General features: G+C 38.4%; 1 protein-coding gene and 1 pseudogene across 1 annotated transcript in view; one reads left to right on the top strand and one right to left on the bottom strand.

Moving 5' to 3' along the window:
- The window catches only part of MDN1 (midasin AAA ATPase 1), a 157,813-nt gene that overhangs the window by 100,178 nt on the left and 41,881 nt on the right, over nucleotides 1-15,754 (bottom strand). Inside the window, exons 17-24 of the mRNA XM_028108025.2 lie at nucleotides 10,531-10,634; nucleotides 8,801-8,945; nucleotides 8,206-8,302; nucleotides 6,759-6,872; nucleotides 2,658-2,805; nucleotides 2,067-2,177; nucleotides 766-917; nucleotides 58-236 (exon numbers count right to left, since the gene is read on the bottom strand). Coding sequence (XP_027963826.2) covers nucleotides 58-236; nucleotides 766-917; nucleotides 2,067-2,177; nucleotides 2,658-2,805; nucleotides 6,759-6,872; nucleotides 8,206-8,302; nucleotides 8,801-8,945; nucleotides 10,531-10,634 — 1,050 coding nt within the window. The remainder of the gene's footprint in view (nucleotides 1-57; nucleotides 237-765; nucleotides 918-2,066; nucleotides 2,178-2,657; nucleotides 2,806-6,758; nucleotides 6,873-8,205; nucleotides 8,303-8,800; nucleotides 8,946-10,530; nucleotides 10,635-15,754) is intronic.
- Nucleotides 3,521-5,041, top strand: LOC148164087 (large ribosomal subunit protein eL42-like; annotated as a pseudogene).

Genomic DNA, 15,754 nt, shown 5'->3' with positions numbered 1-15,754 from the left:
GGAAATGGGCTTAAAAGAATGAACACCTATACCCATGGAATGAAATAATAATCCTACCTTCTTTAAACACAAGCTTCCCTGAAGAGTCAGATGTATAACAACCAATGTACTCTTGAATATCCGTGTGTTCGTGATTGTTAATACGCACACAATGGTTACCAGAAGCTGCAGCCAGCCACCGGATAAGGCTTGTTTTACCAACTGATGTCTCTCCCTGAATCAACACTGGATAGGTTCTTGAAAAGATCAGCCAATAAAGCAATTTAAGAAAAAAAAAAAGACAGAAACCAGAATTCAAGTTGTATTAAAAAGAACGTATCATTTATCACCATAAAAAAACATTTTTATATACCTATACACCACTAATGGAATGTTTCTTAAGCCCTAAGAAGTTTCTGTGTAAAAGAGGTTCTTCAGAAAATACTGAGGAGAGCAATCTCAACCTTTCTTATAGTACCTGTGAGAAACAGTAAATGGGACTAGCTGTTACTCTCTTAAATAATGGATGATGAGTATCCATCAGCAAAATATTGGCAAACAAGCTTAAAGATGGTCAAAATAATCTGCATCTGTATTGCTTCCACTAAAAGGTGCAACTAGAAACAATGCTTTGTGCCAGGAGAGAAGCGCTGACTTGAGAAGGAATTATTCATTTAGCCAATGAACAACATAAAGCACTTTGGAAAATTAAGGAAGTAAGACTAGAATGTCATCAATGCCTATGCTGGTAAAACTTCAGGGCAGCAAGAGAAAAGGTCCACACACCCTGCAGAAACAACTCGGACTATGTCTCTCAGGTTTAGCTTAACAGAAGATGTAAGAATGTAGGTCTCATCTATTGTAGGTTCCTTCTCTCCCACCGAAATCCAGTATCCTTCAATCTGGATAAGCCGGCCTCCTTTTGGTTCTGGAATAGGCTGAAAGACAAAAGTTAGAGAAATAACCCATAATCTCATGACAACTATGACATTCTTTCAGAGAGGGGTGTAAAGTAGGAAAAGAGGTTATCACCAAAAATGCTGCCCCATTCTAGATGGTGAATCCAAAGTAATCCTAAGTCTTTAATAAGGTTCTTTCTTAAGAGTAAGGAATCAACATAAAAACAAGCCTGTTAGTCGGTAAACCACTTTCTCAGCATCTTTCACTCCCATGTTATTCTAGAATTTCCTTTGTCAAACTGAAATGGTGGTTGTGTTTAATAATAAGAAAAAAACATGCCCAACCATCAGTCAGATGGCAAGTGTGTATACAAACTCTGGTATAAGCAACAAAATACTATGTAACCATTAGAAACCAAGTCACAGTGATCCCTGGTACAGACACAAAACTGTGGGATATAGTTAGGCTAAGAAAGGAAGCTACAGAACAATATTATGAGATGGTTCCTTTTAAGGCATTTATATTAGATATATGTATTAGAATTTGCCCTTGCTAAGTGAAATAAGTCAGTCAGGAAAAGACAAATACCACATGATTTCATGCATATGTGGAATTTAAGAAACAAAAATGAACAACAACAACAAAAAAAGACAAACCAAAAAACAGACTCTTAACAATACAGAACAAACTGATGGTTCCCAGAGGGGAGGTGGGTGGGAAGATGGTGAAACAAGAGTACAATTAGCTTCAGCAACGAGGAACATACAGATTTGCTGAATCACTATATTGTATACCTGAAATTAATATAACACTGTATATTAAATATACTGGAATTAAAATAAAAAGAAAGAATTTGCCTTGATAAATCTATACACACACTGTGAGAATTTGAATATATAACAAAATACATATATGATTTAGGTGGAAAGGTGTAAGGTTTAAATCGCTAAAGAGTAGGAGTAGGAATTTTGGGAATTTTCACCATCTAAGACACCACCTAATTTTTTGGGGAACAAAAAAATTACTTTTTTGTTTTTTTTTATAAATTTATAAAATTTATACTTTTATAATTAGATTACTTTTATAATTACTTTTATAATTAGAAACAAGTTTTGTTAAAAAAAATGAAATTTTGATAATTCAGCCTTTCATTTACGTTAAACAAGTGAAGAAATCAAACAACATACCTGCTTCAGCAGACTTTTTACATTGCCAGAGACAATGTGTTGACAAATGAGCTTCTGAACTATTGGGTGTGATGCCCTGTCAAGCTGTGTTAAGAAACCCAAACAAAAGCCCTAGGAAAAAAAACAAATATGCATAATACTAATTATCCTTCTGCAATAACAGGCCAACTTATTTCAGGAACAAAATTCAACCTCTTAGGGGGTGCTGGTTCCCAGAACAACTTTTAAATGTGGTATGATGGTAGAAAAAGGGCAGGATCACTCCGGTATGTTCTGGGCTGAGGTGACTAAATGAAACGCACAGGCAAACCTGACATTTGCATCACCAATCCCTCCCATCCAATGGTGAGCCCATCCAAGCACAGACTTTAGAAAGACCTCATAGGGGCGCCTGGGTGGCCCAGTTGGTTAAGCGACTGCCTTCGGCTCAGGTCATGATCCTGGAGTCCCGGGATCAAGTCTTGCATTGGGCTCCCTGCTCAGCAGGGAGTCTGCTTCTCCCTCTGACCCTCCCCCCCTTCATGTGCTCTCTCTCTCTCATTCAAATAAATAAATAAATAAAATCTTTAAAAAAAAAAAAAAAAGAAAGACCTCATAGAGTGAGCGCTGGATGTTGCTACACGGATTGGAAGCTGCAAATCGCAGAGCTCTGCAAAGAGTCCGAAGGCTGTAGTGAGGTCTATGGCCAGTTCCATCCACCAATTTTGTCCCAGAGTCTTTCCGCAGAGCTGTGTACAAGCTACAAAAAGGACGGAGTTCAAATGACTTCATTAACTAATAAGCATTCACTATTTTGCCACTATTTCCATTTTTTTACACAAGGTCCAAAAGCCATTTTTATAGAATTAGATAGTTAAGCTTACATACAATTTCCTAGAGCATTCATCAAAATCTTTCAGACGTTCTCTTTTGAATCTATTTTCCAGGGCTCCCTGCTCAGTGGGGAGTCTGCTTCTCCTTCCACCCCTCCCCTCTGCTCATGCACTCTATCTCTCGCTCTCTCTCAAATAAATAAATAAATAAAATCTTTTTAAAAAAAATCTATTTTTCACACACTCAGAGACTCTTTCAAAAGAAGGATAAAAAGAGGAGAGAGGTGAAAACCATCAGATTCTTAAGAAAAAGACAGTAAGATAGGAGAAGCCCTTAGTAAGAATATACAGAGTCCAGGGGCATGTGGGTGGCTCAGTCTGTTAAGCGTCCAACTCTTGATTTCGGCTCAGGTCATGATCTCAGGGTTGTGGAATCAAGCCTCATATTGGGTCTGTGCTCAGAGAGGAGAATGCTTGAAATTCTCTCTCCCTCCCTCTCTGCCCCTCCAACCCCCAACCCCTGTGCACTCTAAATAAATCTTTCAAAAAAAATTGATACACACACACACACACACACACACAGTCCAAACATAGTGTTCCAGAGTCAGCTCTAATACAATAGGGAAATAAAGTCGCTGGGTGATGGAGAAGCACACAGAAAAAAATCATGGTGTTTTGAAAGGTCATAGGTATGGCCATAATCAACAATGACAAAATGTTAAAAAGTATGAAAATATGGTGACTGTTACTGTTATCATTACCACACACTTTAGAATACTAGAAGATGACAAGATGAAAGAAGTTTCAGACTGAAACATGAAATGCAAGAAATTTAGAATTTCATGAAATTCATGATCAGCTACATAAGATCAAGAGTAGCCAAATGTGTGTCACAGATGAAATCTAAGTTCTTGCCTGATAAGATTTGACTTGCCTCTTTGCAATCTAGCTACACATTCTTTCTTTTGTAGAAAGAATCTACATTTTAGAAGGGGTTATTACAAATGGAACACTTACTACTTCTACTATTAGCATTTTACAAGAGCCTCTGCTTTATCTAGTCTGTTTTATCTCTGCTTTTGAATTTTAACCACACATATTTATACTTTTTTCTTTAAATTTTTTATTGTTATGTTAATCTCCATACATTACATCATTAGTTTTTACATATTTATACTTTTGTCCAAATATTCTTGGCTAACAGAAGTGTTCCAATTTTAGTATTCGGTATTGGTAAACCATTCCAAAGCATTTTCACAAATGCCTCCTTAACTATTCTATTTAAAATAGGGCTCCACTGGGGCGCCTGGGTGACTCAGTTGGTTAAGCGCCTACCTTCAGTTCAGGTCATGATCCCAGGGTCCTGGGATCAAGTCCTCTATTGGGCTCCTGCTCAGCAGGGAGTCTGCTTCTCCCTGTCTCTTGCCCTGCTTGCGCCCTCTCTCTCCCCCTGCCTCTCCCCCGCCTCACACCCTGCTCTCTCTCAAATAAAATCTTAAAAAGAAAGGGGGGGGGGAGGGCTCCAAGCTTTATGTGTTATTTTTCTTCACTTACCATAACCTAAGATTATGTTTCTCCTGCTTTCTGTGTTGATAGTGCTCTTGCAAACAGGGTGAACATTCCTAAAACCCACCAGAATTTCTGCAAGAAGTATGGCAAGCACCAACCCCACAAAGTGACATGGTACTAGAAAGGCAAAGATTCTCCTTATGTCCAAGGAAAGCAGCATTATGACAGGATGCAGAGTGGCTATGGTGGGCAGACTAAGCTGATTTTCTGGAAAAAGGCTAAAATTACAAGAAGATTGTGCAGAGGCTTGAATGTGTTGAGCCCAACTGCAGATCTAAGAGAATGCTGGCGGGCGCCTGGGTGGCTCAGTTGGTTAAGCGACTGCCTTCGGCTCAGGTCATGATCCTGGAGTCCCGGCATCGAGTCCCGCATCGGGCTCCCTGCTCAGTGGGGAGTCTGCTTCTCCCTCTGACCCTCTTCCCTCTCGTGCTCTCTATCTCTCATTCTCTCTCTCTCTCTCTCAAATAAATAAATAAAATCTTTAAAAAAAAATTAAAAAAAAAAAGATTTAAGAGAATGCTGGCTATTAAGGAATGTAAGCATTTTGAACTGGGAGGAGATTAGAAGAGAAAGGGCCAACTGATCCAGTTCTAAGCTTCGTATTTTATTATATTATGAAGAAAATAAAATCTTGAGGTTATAGTCACTTCAAAAAAATTATAGTGTGTAGCTCCTTATTTATTATCTTCACCTCTTGAATTAAAAGCTCCATGAGGAGCTTACTTATATTTATCTTATTTATAGCTGTTTCCCTAGCACCTGGGCAACTCAATAATTATTTGTACAAAAAAAGGGAATAAACCACAAAATGCAAAGTAAAACATTAATATGATCCTATTTCAAAACCTTTACGTAGTGTTTAGTTCTTTCTAGACAACACAGACAAAATTAACTAAGTGACGTGCCCAGAATGAAAGCATTCATTTTTGACAGCCCGTACTAAAATTCAGGTTGTCTGATATAAAAGATTGTGCCCTTTCCACAAAGCATTAAAAAAAAAAAAAAAATCACGGGGCGCCTGGGTGGCTTAGTTGGTTAAGCTTCAGCTCAGGTGGAGCCCCACATTGGGCTCCCTGCTCAGCAGGGAGCCTGCTTCTCCCTCTCCCTCTGCCTGCCACTCCCCCTGCTTGTGCTCTCTCTGTGTCTCTGTCAAATAAATAAATAAAATCTTAAAAAAAAAAACAAACCCAGAAAGAGAAATAAAGGCTCAAGAGGGATGCCTGGGTGGCTAAGTTGGTTATGCATCTGCCATCGGCTCAGGTCATGATCCCAGGGTCCTGGGATCGAGTCCCGCATTGGGCTCCTTGCTCAGCGGGAGCCTGCCTCTCCCCGTGCTTGTGCATGCATGCTGACAAATAAATAAGATCTTTAAAAAAAAAATTAAAATAAAGGGCGCCTGGGTGGCTCAGTCGTTAAGCGTCTGTCTTCAGCTCAGGTCATGATCCCAGGGTCCTGGGATCAAGCCCAGTATCAGGCTCCCTACTCAGTGGGAAGCCTGCTTCTCCCTCTGTTGCTCCCCCTGCTTGTGATCTCTTATTTGCACTGTCTTTCAAATAAATAAATAAAATCTTAAAAAATAAATAAATAAAACATTTTACTTTAAACGTTGTTACTTGTTGGTTTTTCTTTCTTGGGGAGCCTGGATGGCTCAGTCATTAAGTGTCTGCCTTCAGCTCAGGTCATGATCCCAGGGTCCTGGGATGGAGCCCGGCTTCGGGCTCCCTGCTCCACGGGAAGCCTGCTTCTCCCTCTCCCACTCCCCCTGCTTGTGTTCCCTCTCTCGCTGTGTCTCTGTCAAATAAATAAACAAAATCTTTAAAAAAAATAAAATAAAATGCTTTGCAGTTTAGAAAATGCACTCTTATAAAAAAAAAAAAAAAGGCTCAAGAAAGCACCAAGCCACATGGCCAATCTGTACTTTATTCAGCTAAGCCTCAATTCTAAACCTAAATCACTCATTGTATCAACCTTTTCCTCCCTGCATCGCACATAACTAGCATGCAAATTGCAAAAAGTAAGATTTCATCAAGACATATCAAAATACAAGCCATTTACATTCCAGGGATGCAAACTCCTGGCTATGAATACAAAAGTAATTAGGAGAGCATTATCTAATTGTTTATATATTCTCATCAGCGATAATTCTTAAGCTTTCAATGTAGTTTCATTAGGAAAATTCATGGGAGTTCATAAGGTTCCAACTTTAAAATAGAAACCTTAATGATAATCCTTCTCTAGTCAGAAGCAAACAAAGAAGTAATATATGTGCATGAGGCACACAGTTTATGAAGAGAAACCAAAGAGAACCTACTTGATGATTCCTTGAACTGTGGTCTTATTCACACTCAGTCCTTTCAGATAATCCACAATAAGAATTTGTAAATCTTCTTTACTTTCCAATTCTTCTACATAAAGTTCTGTGAACCTGTAAGACAATGATTATTAAATAATAACAACTTTTTAGGAAGTTAATACAGCAATTCTGACAAAAAAATACAAAACACAAGGGGTGCCTGAGTGGCTCAGTCAGTTAAGCATCTGCCTTAGGCTCGGGTCATGATCCCAGGGTCCTGGGATTGAACCCCTCCTTGAGCTCCCTGCTCAGCGGGGAGCTGGCTTTTCCCTCTCCCTCTGCCCCTACCCTGGGTTTTCTCTTACCGCCCGCCCCAACCTCACATGCACACTCTCAAATAAAATCTTTAAAAAAAAATACAGGGGCGCCTGGGTGGCTCAGTCGTTAAGCATCTGCCTTCAGCTCGGGTCATGATCCCAGGATCCTGGGATCGAGCCCCACATTGGGCTCCCTGCTCTGCAGGAAGCCTGCTTCTCCCTTACCCACTCCCCCTCCTTGTGTCCCCTCTCGCTGTGTCTCTCTCTGTCAAATAAAAAAATATTTAAAAAATAATAAAATAAAAAATAAAAAAATACAAAACACAAGAAGTTATGTAAACTCATTTTAACTGCTTATAAAATATGAAAGCTTTTCATCTAGATACAAACTGACCATAATGAAATAAAAGAAGATAAGACCTTTATCCTTATTTTCAGAGGTGTTACTATAACGGCATGTGATAAAAAAATACATGCAACAACAAAAAGCACCCTCATCATCAAAAATAAAATCATTGGAGCAAAGCAAAATACAATGCTTATAGTTTATAAAATTTCCTAAGAAGGTTTTATTATTCTTCTAATGGGAGGGAGGAATCTAATAAAATTTTAGCACTATTTTAAAACTCAAAATTCAACAAAAGGTCACCAACAAAAATAAGATCATTTATTTTTTCCAAATGCTACAGACATAAAATACTAACAAAATACCTTGTTGGTGTCGTGTTTAATGAACACTGAAAATTAAAAGGCCTTTTACAAATCACCGGCCTCATCCAAGAGGATTCAGTTCCTAAAATGCACTTATACTGTTATATGTTCTACTGTTTTATCAGTGTGTGAAGGTTTTTCTGATAGCTATAAGGTTATTTGAAGAAGGAAAAAATTTTATTTTCTACAATATTTGTGAGCCACTAAGTGTCATACAAACAACCCAAAGGAAAAAATTCTCCAGTGTTCTGGAGTCCTCTGTATTCCTACCACCTAGAGAAGGTAGAGGAATATGACAAATAAGGAAGGATTCCTCTTATCAGAGATCAAGAAATTTCAAGCATGGTTATGAGGTTTGGTTATGTTAATATTACCAATCAATAAAGAGAACTTTAAAGAAAAAAAAATTCCCCAGGATTCAGGCCGTGTCCCTTCACCTGTTTCTTATTCCTGGTGGGAGATTTCTTTTGCCCACATCTGTTGCTGGGTTCATACAGGCAAATAAACGGAAGTCAGAATGACGAACCAGTGGTTCTGTTAAGAGAAAATTATAAATTCTCAACTGGTAACATCAAGTGATCAGCCACAGGTACCCAGGGGAAGACTATCTAACTCCACAGAACCTCAGGCCAGGAAACCCTGCCTCAGGCTCAGCGGGGTTGGTGCTGGCTGCTCAAACCATCCTTGCTTTTTCTGAAACCCCACTGAAACCAATTTCTAGACCTATGTACCAACTTAATCTTATGCTGCGCTTCCACTACCTTTTAAGGTATAGCTATTCATTATTATTTATATTTTATCACCTATTCACCAGCATGTATTTTGTCACTCAGTGTGCATGTCTACTGTCTACTACCCAAGTAACTTAAATTCTTATTCTTTGCACTCCCAATGTCACCTAACTTGGCAGAAAATTAGTACTATGGAATGGACACTTGGAGGACCATGTAATCCACCTAACCAAAAGAATCTTACTCTAAAGAGGCCAAAAGGCCTGGTACCAAATCAAACCTCAATGGGATCAAGTGCTACCTGTGTCTCCTCGATCCAGCAACACCAGGGAGCCAGAGGAGCCTTCAAGTAAACCACTGAGACATTCTAATGTTTCTGGTGCAGCCAGATTAATCTCATCCAACAAGATCCACTCTCCCTTCTTTATGGCCTGAGCTAGTGTACCCTAAAAGAAGAGAAAGTAAACTGTTAAAAATCCACTGCAAATAAAGATACACTCACCAAGAGCAGTTATGTAAGCAGGTTTAGAAACAAAAAGTGAGGACAAACCTTTTGTGCTTGAAGAGCTTTCACCCTCAATGCCAAATGCCTGCCAGCTGGTTCTAAGAGCTAAGGTCAAGTTAACCATTTTTAAATGTCCAGAAGGGTCAAGAGAATATCTTTGAGCCTAACAGAGGGGTGCAACAAACTAAATCATCTCAGTAGACAGATGGTCAGGTAACTAATAACTTATAATGTATTTAGATATTTATAAGTACCCAAATGGTTAATAAAAGCATCCAAAATAAATAGGTGATGAATATGCAAAGATGAGATAAATGACTAAATCAAGAGAGTGCAGTGGTTGTTAAATACATAGCCTTTCACATTTGCTGGAGAAAATCAAACTAAATCTTTCCTCCTCTTCACTGATTTATCTCTTCAAGTTCTATTTCCAAGAGCACTGAAAAATCTTAAAATCCACTCAGTTGACACATCAAAAACTAAATTGTTTTATTATTAAATGGCTTTATACTTTTGTTTTCATGATGATCCTATCAAAATCTTCTATAAACTTATTTGAAAATAAAACAGAACAAATGTATTGAATTCCAGTGTAATGCCAAGTCATGAAATAGGTATAAACCCTATTTTGAGAGCACTTGACATCCTAATTGGTTATTTTAAAAATAATCCTATTAAGATTAAGCACTGATGACCAAATTTCTCACATTGATGGACATGATCCAGTGACCTTCTCTCTCACCAAAACACCACCTCAAACAAGAGTCCTGCCTCCTTTTAGGGTGTAGTCTAAAGTATGTCACAGAAACAAATTTTTAAAATAAGAATTTAAAAAGCTTAAGTCATGAAAATTTAATTAAGTTGGTTCTTCCCACAGGGTGAGAGGACAGAAAACAGTAGAGCTACCCATTTGCTGGAATAGAAAGTGAGGTCTTGGGGTGCCTGGGTGGCTCAATTGTTAAGCGTCTGCCTTTGGCTCAGGTCATGATCCCAGAGTCCTGGGATCAAGCCCCACATTGGGCTCCCTGCTCGGCGGGAAGCCTGCTTCTCCCTCTCCCACTCCCCCTGCTTGTGTTCCTGCTCTTGCTATCTCTCCGTGAAATAAATAACATCTTGAAAGAAAGAAAGAAAGAAAGAAAGAAAGAAAGAAAGAAAGAAAGAAAGAAAGAAGAAAGAAAGAAAGAAAGAAAGAAAGAAAGAAAGAAAGAAAGAAAGAAAAAGGGAGGCCTCAAGTGAATAGATCCAAATCTATCCCCCCAACCCCTTACCATGAAACAGAGTTCACTAATTGTCCTCAACTGCAACTTTAAAAAAATAATGGTGCTAATCAAGGCCTTATAATTTCCATAAAGGACATTTTTCAGAAATCTTCCCCCCCGAAGTATTATTTCATTAGTGTTTATTAAATCTTAAACACCAAGCACTAAAAATATCAACATAAAGAGAATACAAAATAGTAGCCTGGCTAAACTTGCATTTTGCATCAAATCAACATTCCTTTAACCTAAATAACTGAACCAAAATACCTCTACAAATGCAAACAATAGAGCATTTTCAGTCATTTTCATCTGTTGTTGAGCATGGTTGAGTCTAAGACCAAATGCTTCCCATTTCTCTTTTAGGAGTAACCCTAGAAAAGAATAAAGACAAGAATTTAACATACATTTTAGGTTGTAATACAGAGAACCAAACACAAACAAACAAAAAAACCAAAACAAAACTCACATAAAAATCAAACATCTTAGACGTATAAAAAAATAAATCCAAATACTTATATAATGTTATGTGCCAGCCACTATAGTAATCAGTTCATTTATATGCATATGTACATTAATTCTTTCACCCCTCACAACAGCCGTTTGAAGTAGGTATCCTTTTCCCCATTTTACGGATGAGAAAGCACAGAGAAGATAACTAAGCTACCAAAAGCCCTTTGGCTGTAGAATCCAACTTTTTGGAAATAACTTATTTTCTAAGGAAATGTGACATATTGACTAGTAAGTGGTACCTGTACATCAATATTACCAACCATGTTTTTATGGAAATCATGCCTAGAATCACAAGAGCAGCAAAATTTCATAATTAGTCATCTTTGCCCTAAGTCCTAGAAAGCTCCATTTTATATGGCTTCATTCTTCCCCCCACTCTTCTCCTAATTCTTTGAGGGAATCCAAGTTTGTCTGCCTGATGCACAGCAAAGCCAATCACGGAGACACCAAGTGTGCAGCAAGGATTTATTCAAAAGGCAGCTGAAAGAGGAGACTCCGGACAAGCAAGCCTCAAATCTGCCCTTCCCGAAGAAAGAGAGTCAGGAATATTTACAGGCAAGCGAAAACAGGTCTGGGTAAAATGTTGTTTCTGTGGTTTTAGTCTGCAGCTGTGCTTATTATTGGTCCCATTAATTCCTTGGTTACCAGTTTCAATCCCCACTGTCTTTTTTTTTTTTAGATTTTATTTATTTGAGAAAGAGCAAGAGTAAGAGAACACAAGCAGGAGCAGTGACAGAGGGAGAAACAGACTCCCCGCTGAGCAGGGAGCTCAACATGGGGCTCGATGCCAGGACCATAGGACCATGACCTGAACCAAAGGCAAGTGTTTAACCGACTGAGCCACCCAGGAGCCCCACCTCCCCGAATGTCTTTGATCATGATTCATTCTTGAGGGAATTGGGATGACAACAGTTCTAGCTACTTCCGCCTGAAACAGGGTGCAGTTTTGGGGTTTGAGGAATAAAACAACTTCGTGCCTTCTTGGAAATATTCCCTGGTACTTGGCTTAACATGTACCTTCTGCTTGACCAAAACAGTAGTTTCTTCTTTGGTTGTTTGGAGCAACACTGGAAAGCTGACATATACAGCAACTAGACAAGCTACTAAAAGCAGCTGAAGTCCTTTATGTCCATGCAGCTAATACACTTCATCAAGAATAAGGAGCTTTACAATCTGGGAAAGAGTTGTATACCCAAACGCTCTTTCTTGTCACTCCATCTCATTTTTCTGCTGTGGCTGACAACTGCATTATCACCAGTCAATTCTTTCACAGCGATGCTTGGAAGTTCTAGACGTTTGCTGAATTTGTCGCTGGTACTGGAAGTAGTCTCAAACACAACTGACTGGATTCTATTGAATCTCCTCATTCCTTTAAAAGCCAGCTGCCTGATCTAAGTTTTCGATATAAACTGGTTTTTCTTCAAAGCCAAATGGCATTAGTTCACTGTAGGGGTTGGCTTGTGACACCAATGACACTAGTAAGAAGGTGAATGCAGGAAATATTTAATTGTGGAGAAGAATACTCTTATATTATAGCAGGTGGATCCTGGAGTGCTAACACAGCACCTCCTACTCTGACCAGGTGGGTTCAATCAGCTTCAGTGGCCACTACCTGGGTACACCTCTCTGGTCTGTTTTTCTGCATGTCCATATATAGATCCTTGTGCAGGTAAAAAGCAGGAAATCTGGCCACTGTTCTTTTCCTCTATTAGAGACACAGCTGTTCTTACAGTGACATTTCAAGCATGTACAAACACCATCACCTGGTATTGTCTTTACTGCTTGTGGATTCAACCTGCTGTAAAGTATATAGCAAATCAGTAACCTCAAGTAATCACACTCATCTGTTAGTCTGTCTCCTGAAAAACACCTTAAGGTCTGTCGGGGTGGGGCACATGGGTGGCACAGTCGGTTGAGCGGCCAACTCTTGGTTTCAGCTCAGGTCACGATCTCAGTCAGGGTCATGAGATCGAGCCCCAGGTTGGGCTCTCCACTCAGCACGGAGTCTGCTTAAGTCTCTCTCCCCCTGCCCCTCCCCCCATGCTCACTTGCTCCCTCTCTCTAAAAATAAATAAAACCTTAAAAAAAAAAATCTGTCAGGGCTCACAAGAATAGTTAGCAAATTTTTGTTCCAAAGATAGTGGATGAAATCGGTGCCCAAGATGTGCCACCATCCAAGGTTTGGGTGATCCTGGCTCTTAGGTGTTTTTGTCTTTCTTTCTCTAAGGTCAAAAGTCCCCTTTCCTTCCAACTAGCCCCATGAGCATGTACCAGGAAAGGGCTTCAGCTTTGTGGAGGAATTACCACAGTATAGTGAAGCCATTATGTATGGTTATAAATTAACATTCTCCCCTTTTGACAAGAATTTTTTTCTTAGAAAAACATCACAATTCAACATTGTTTCTTCTCAGCCTGAGTTTAATTGTTCTGGACCTTAGGTAAGAAGTTTGCTCCATATTTCATAAACGAGTCTTAGTCTTGAGAATAGGTCAGTTCTGTTAAACAGTTGTCTTAGCTCAGGAGGCAGTCCTGCAGGTGGGCTCTCAAAGTTAGGCCTGGTAAGGCTGCTAGGTAAGCAAGGTATCTGTAAGCAAGGTATCAAGCTGATATTTCCAAGGGGCTTTATCAGCTCAAAAAAATCAACCTACTTCCTTAAAGCCATCTGGTCACATTTGAGTCTATGCATTTCACCCTCAAATATGACATTCCAGTCAAAGCCTTGGTAATATAACCAATGTTTCCAGTGGTGTCCTGTTACAAGGAGAACAGATTCTTAGAGAACTTTTGCTAATAACTATAATTGCCATGAAAATATAAGAACTTTCACTGAGACTTTCTGAATTCTGGAGAAAAAAAATAAATGTTTCATATTTGTTTACAAAGGAATATTGTATTAAATTTCTGTGAGTCATTACTTAAGAGAAAAAGTTTCCTTAAATCCAGAACAGCAAACATTAGAGAGCCAACAATATTTCAAACAAAAGTCATAAAAAAATAATCATTTTTCTCAATTCTTTTATTCCCATGTTATTCTACTTGAATCCAGCTTTTTCATTAGTTCCAGAAATTTTTACCTAGTTCAGTTTTATGATCTTAAAGGTATCAAAAAACTATTTGTCAGAAGTCCTTTCCATGAATTGCCTTGAAGCTGAAACATATTTGCAAGATCATTAGAGTAAAACAGTAACTATAAATGACAAAAGACTAAAAAATGGCCATGGTTAAAGATCTGATCAGAGTTCCTTATACTGCAGCTGACAGGGAAATTTGGTTATTACTGGGGCACGCAACATTTTAATAATTAGAATTACAAGTGATGACACTGTACTAGGATATATTAAAATCTTATAACCTAGGATGGTTTATCATCACTTATTTGACAATGCTTCCCATGTAGTGACATACCAAATAAGCCTAATTAGTAAAAAAGACTTTCTTCAGAAGTTGAATTTTGGGAAGTTTGTCAGAAGTATCAGAAAGTTTTGAAGCATATGCCAAAATAGGATTACAGATCATTGCAAAACCTAATTACCTATCTAGCCAAGGCAGCAATAAGAGATTCTAAAGGCAAATACAGAGGGTTACAGAGTTATTAGCAACACTTAGAGGATCTTTAATATTGAGAAGATTCAACTTTCTTAAGTAATAAAGGACCTAATAGAGACAAAACATAGAAATTTTGTTTTTCTAAGCAGATTACATTTAAGATAAAGAAAAACCTTTGTTTACAATTTCTTATTAGATCAATAATCTAAGGAAACTACCATTTTAACATGAAAACCTAACTCCAATTTTATGCCAGTATACTTCTGATATTAACACTCATTCCAACAAGATGAATTCTTTAAAAATTCATGAAGTCCCTTCCTTTTTCCTCCCTGTCATCTCCCATGTTGATATATACTTATCGGGATGAGGATATCCAGGGCACAGCGTGGATCTGATTTCTTGTGGTGGATGGCAGTGATGTGCTGACCAGAAATCTCCATCAGAAATGAAGGGCTCTCAGCTATAGGGGCACTGCCAACAGTCCTCAACTCTGAGATGCCATCAGGGACTACCTCAACTGAAGACTGAAGAGGACATGCCCTCTTCCCAGGTGGTCACATCCAATGACTATTATAAAAGTCGAGCCCCAATTTTGCCCAAATTTAGGATGGTTCTGAAGGATAATCCAAATTTGTAACTCCTCAGAGAATCAGCTAAGGCTTCTTTTGATACTGTATCACTGTTCAATTTCTGCCTAATCTTGCTCTTACTCTCTTCTCTTCCCCAGGTGTTGATCATTCCCTAATAAACTTTACACACTAATATCCATAACCTTAGTGCCTACCATGCACAAAATTCCTTTCCAGAGATTCCCTTGTCACAAACCTTCTACAACTTTCCTTTTTATATTCACATTTTGTCTTCAATTTTCCCTCTTTAAATAACCAGTCTCACTTTCCTTGCATACAGTTGTTTCCTTTATCATTTTCAGTAATTCTATGTATTAGAACTTTTAACTCTTAGAAACCTTAAATTTCCTGCTCAGCGAAGAGCCTGCTTCTCCCTCTAACCCTCCCCCCTCTCATGTACTCTCTCTCTCTCTCATTCTCACTCTCTCAAATAAATAAATAAATCTTTAAAAAAAAAAAAAACTAAGTAGTAACTAGTTGTGAACTGTTTGTTGTACCAGCATTCCTTAGATTGGTGAATTTATGACATTAAAGAATTTTTAGAAATACAGGCCTTATCTCAGCATGGCACAAAACATGTTTACTAACCCAAATATCTTTAGTTTCTCTGTAATAAGAGGCCAAAATCAGATAAACCTACGTTTAGTAATGTTTTATCTTATTTAGAAACAATCTAGCTATTTAGTGACATCATTTAACTTAATAAAACTTTAAAGTTTTAGGTTATCAAAGATTTTGAAAGCTACTGAAAAGTTTACCTGTAAACCTTTTTATCTTACTTACATTTGTTTGTTCTGAACAGT

The sequence above is a fragment of the Eumetopias jubatus genome, unplaced genomic scaffold, assembly GCF_037043125.1.
Source record: "Eumetopias jubatus isolate StellerSeaLion01/CBP00866 unplaced genomic scaffold, mEumJub1_p1.0 scaffold_6, whole genome shotgun sequence".
NCBI lineage: Eukaryota > Metazoa > Chordata > Mammalia > Carnivora > Otariidae > Eumetopias > Eumetopias jubatus.
The sequence above is the reverse complement of the archived record's forward strand: the minus strand, read 5'-3'. Positions and strand labels throughout refer to the sequence as shown.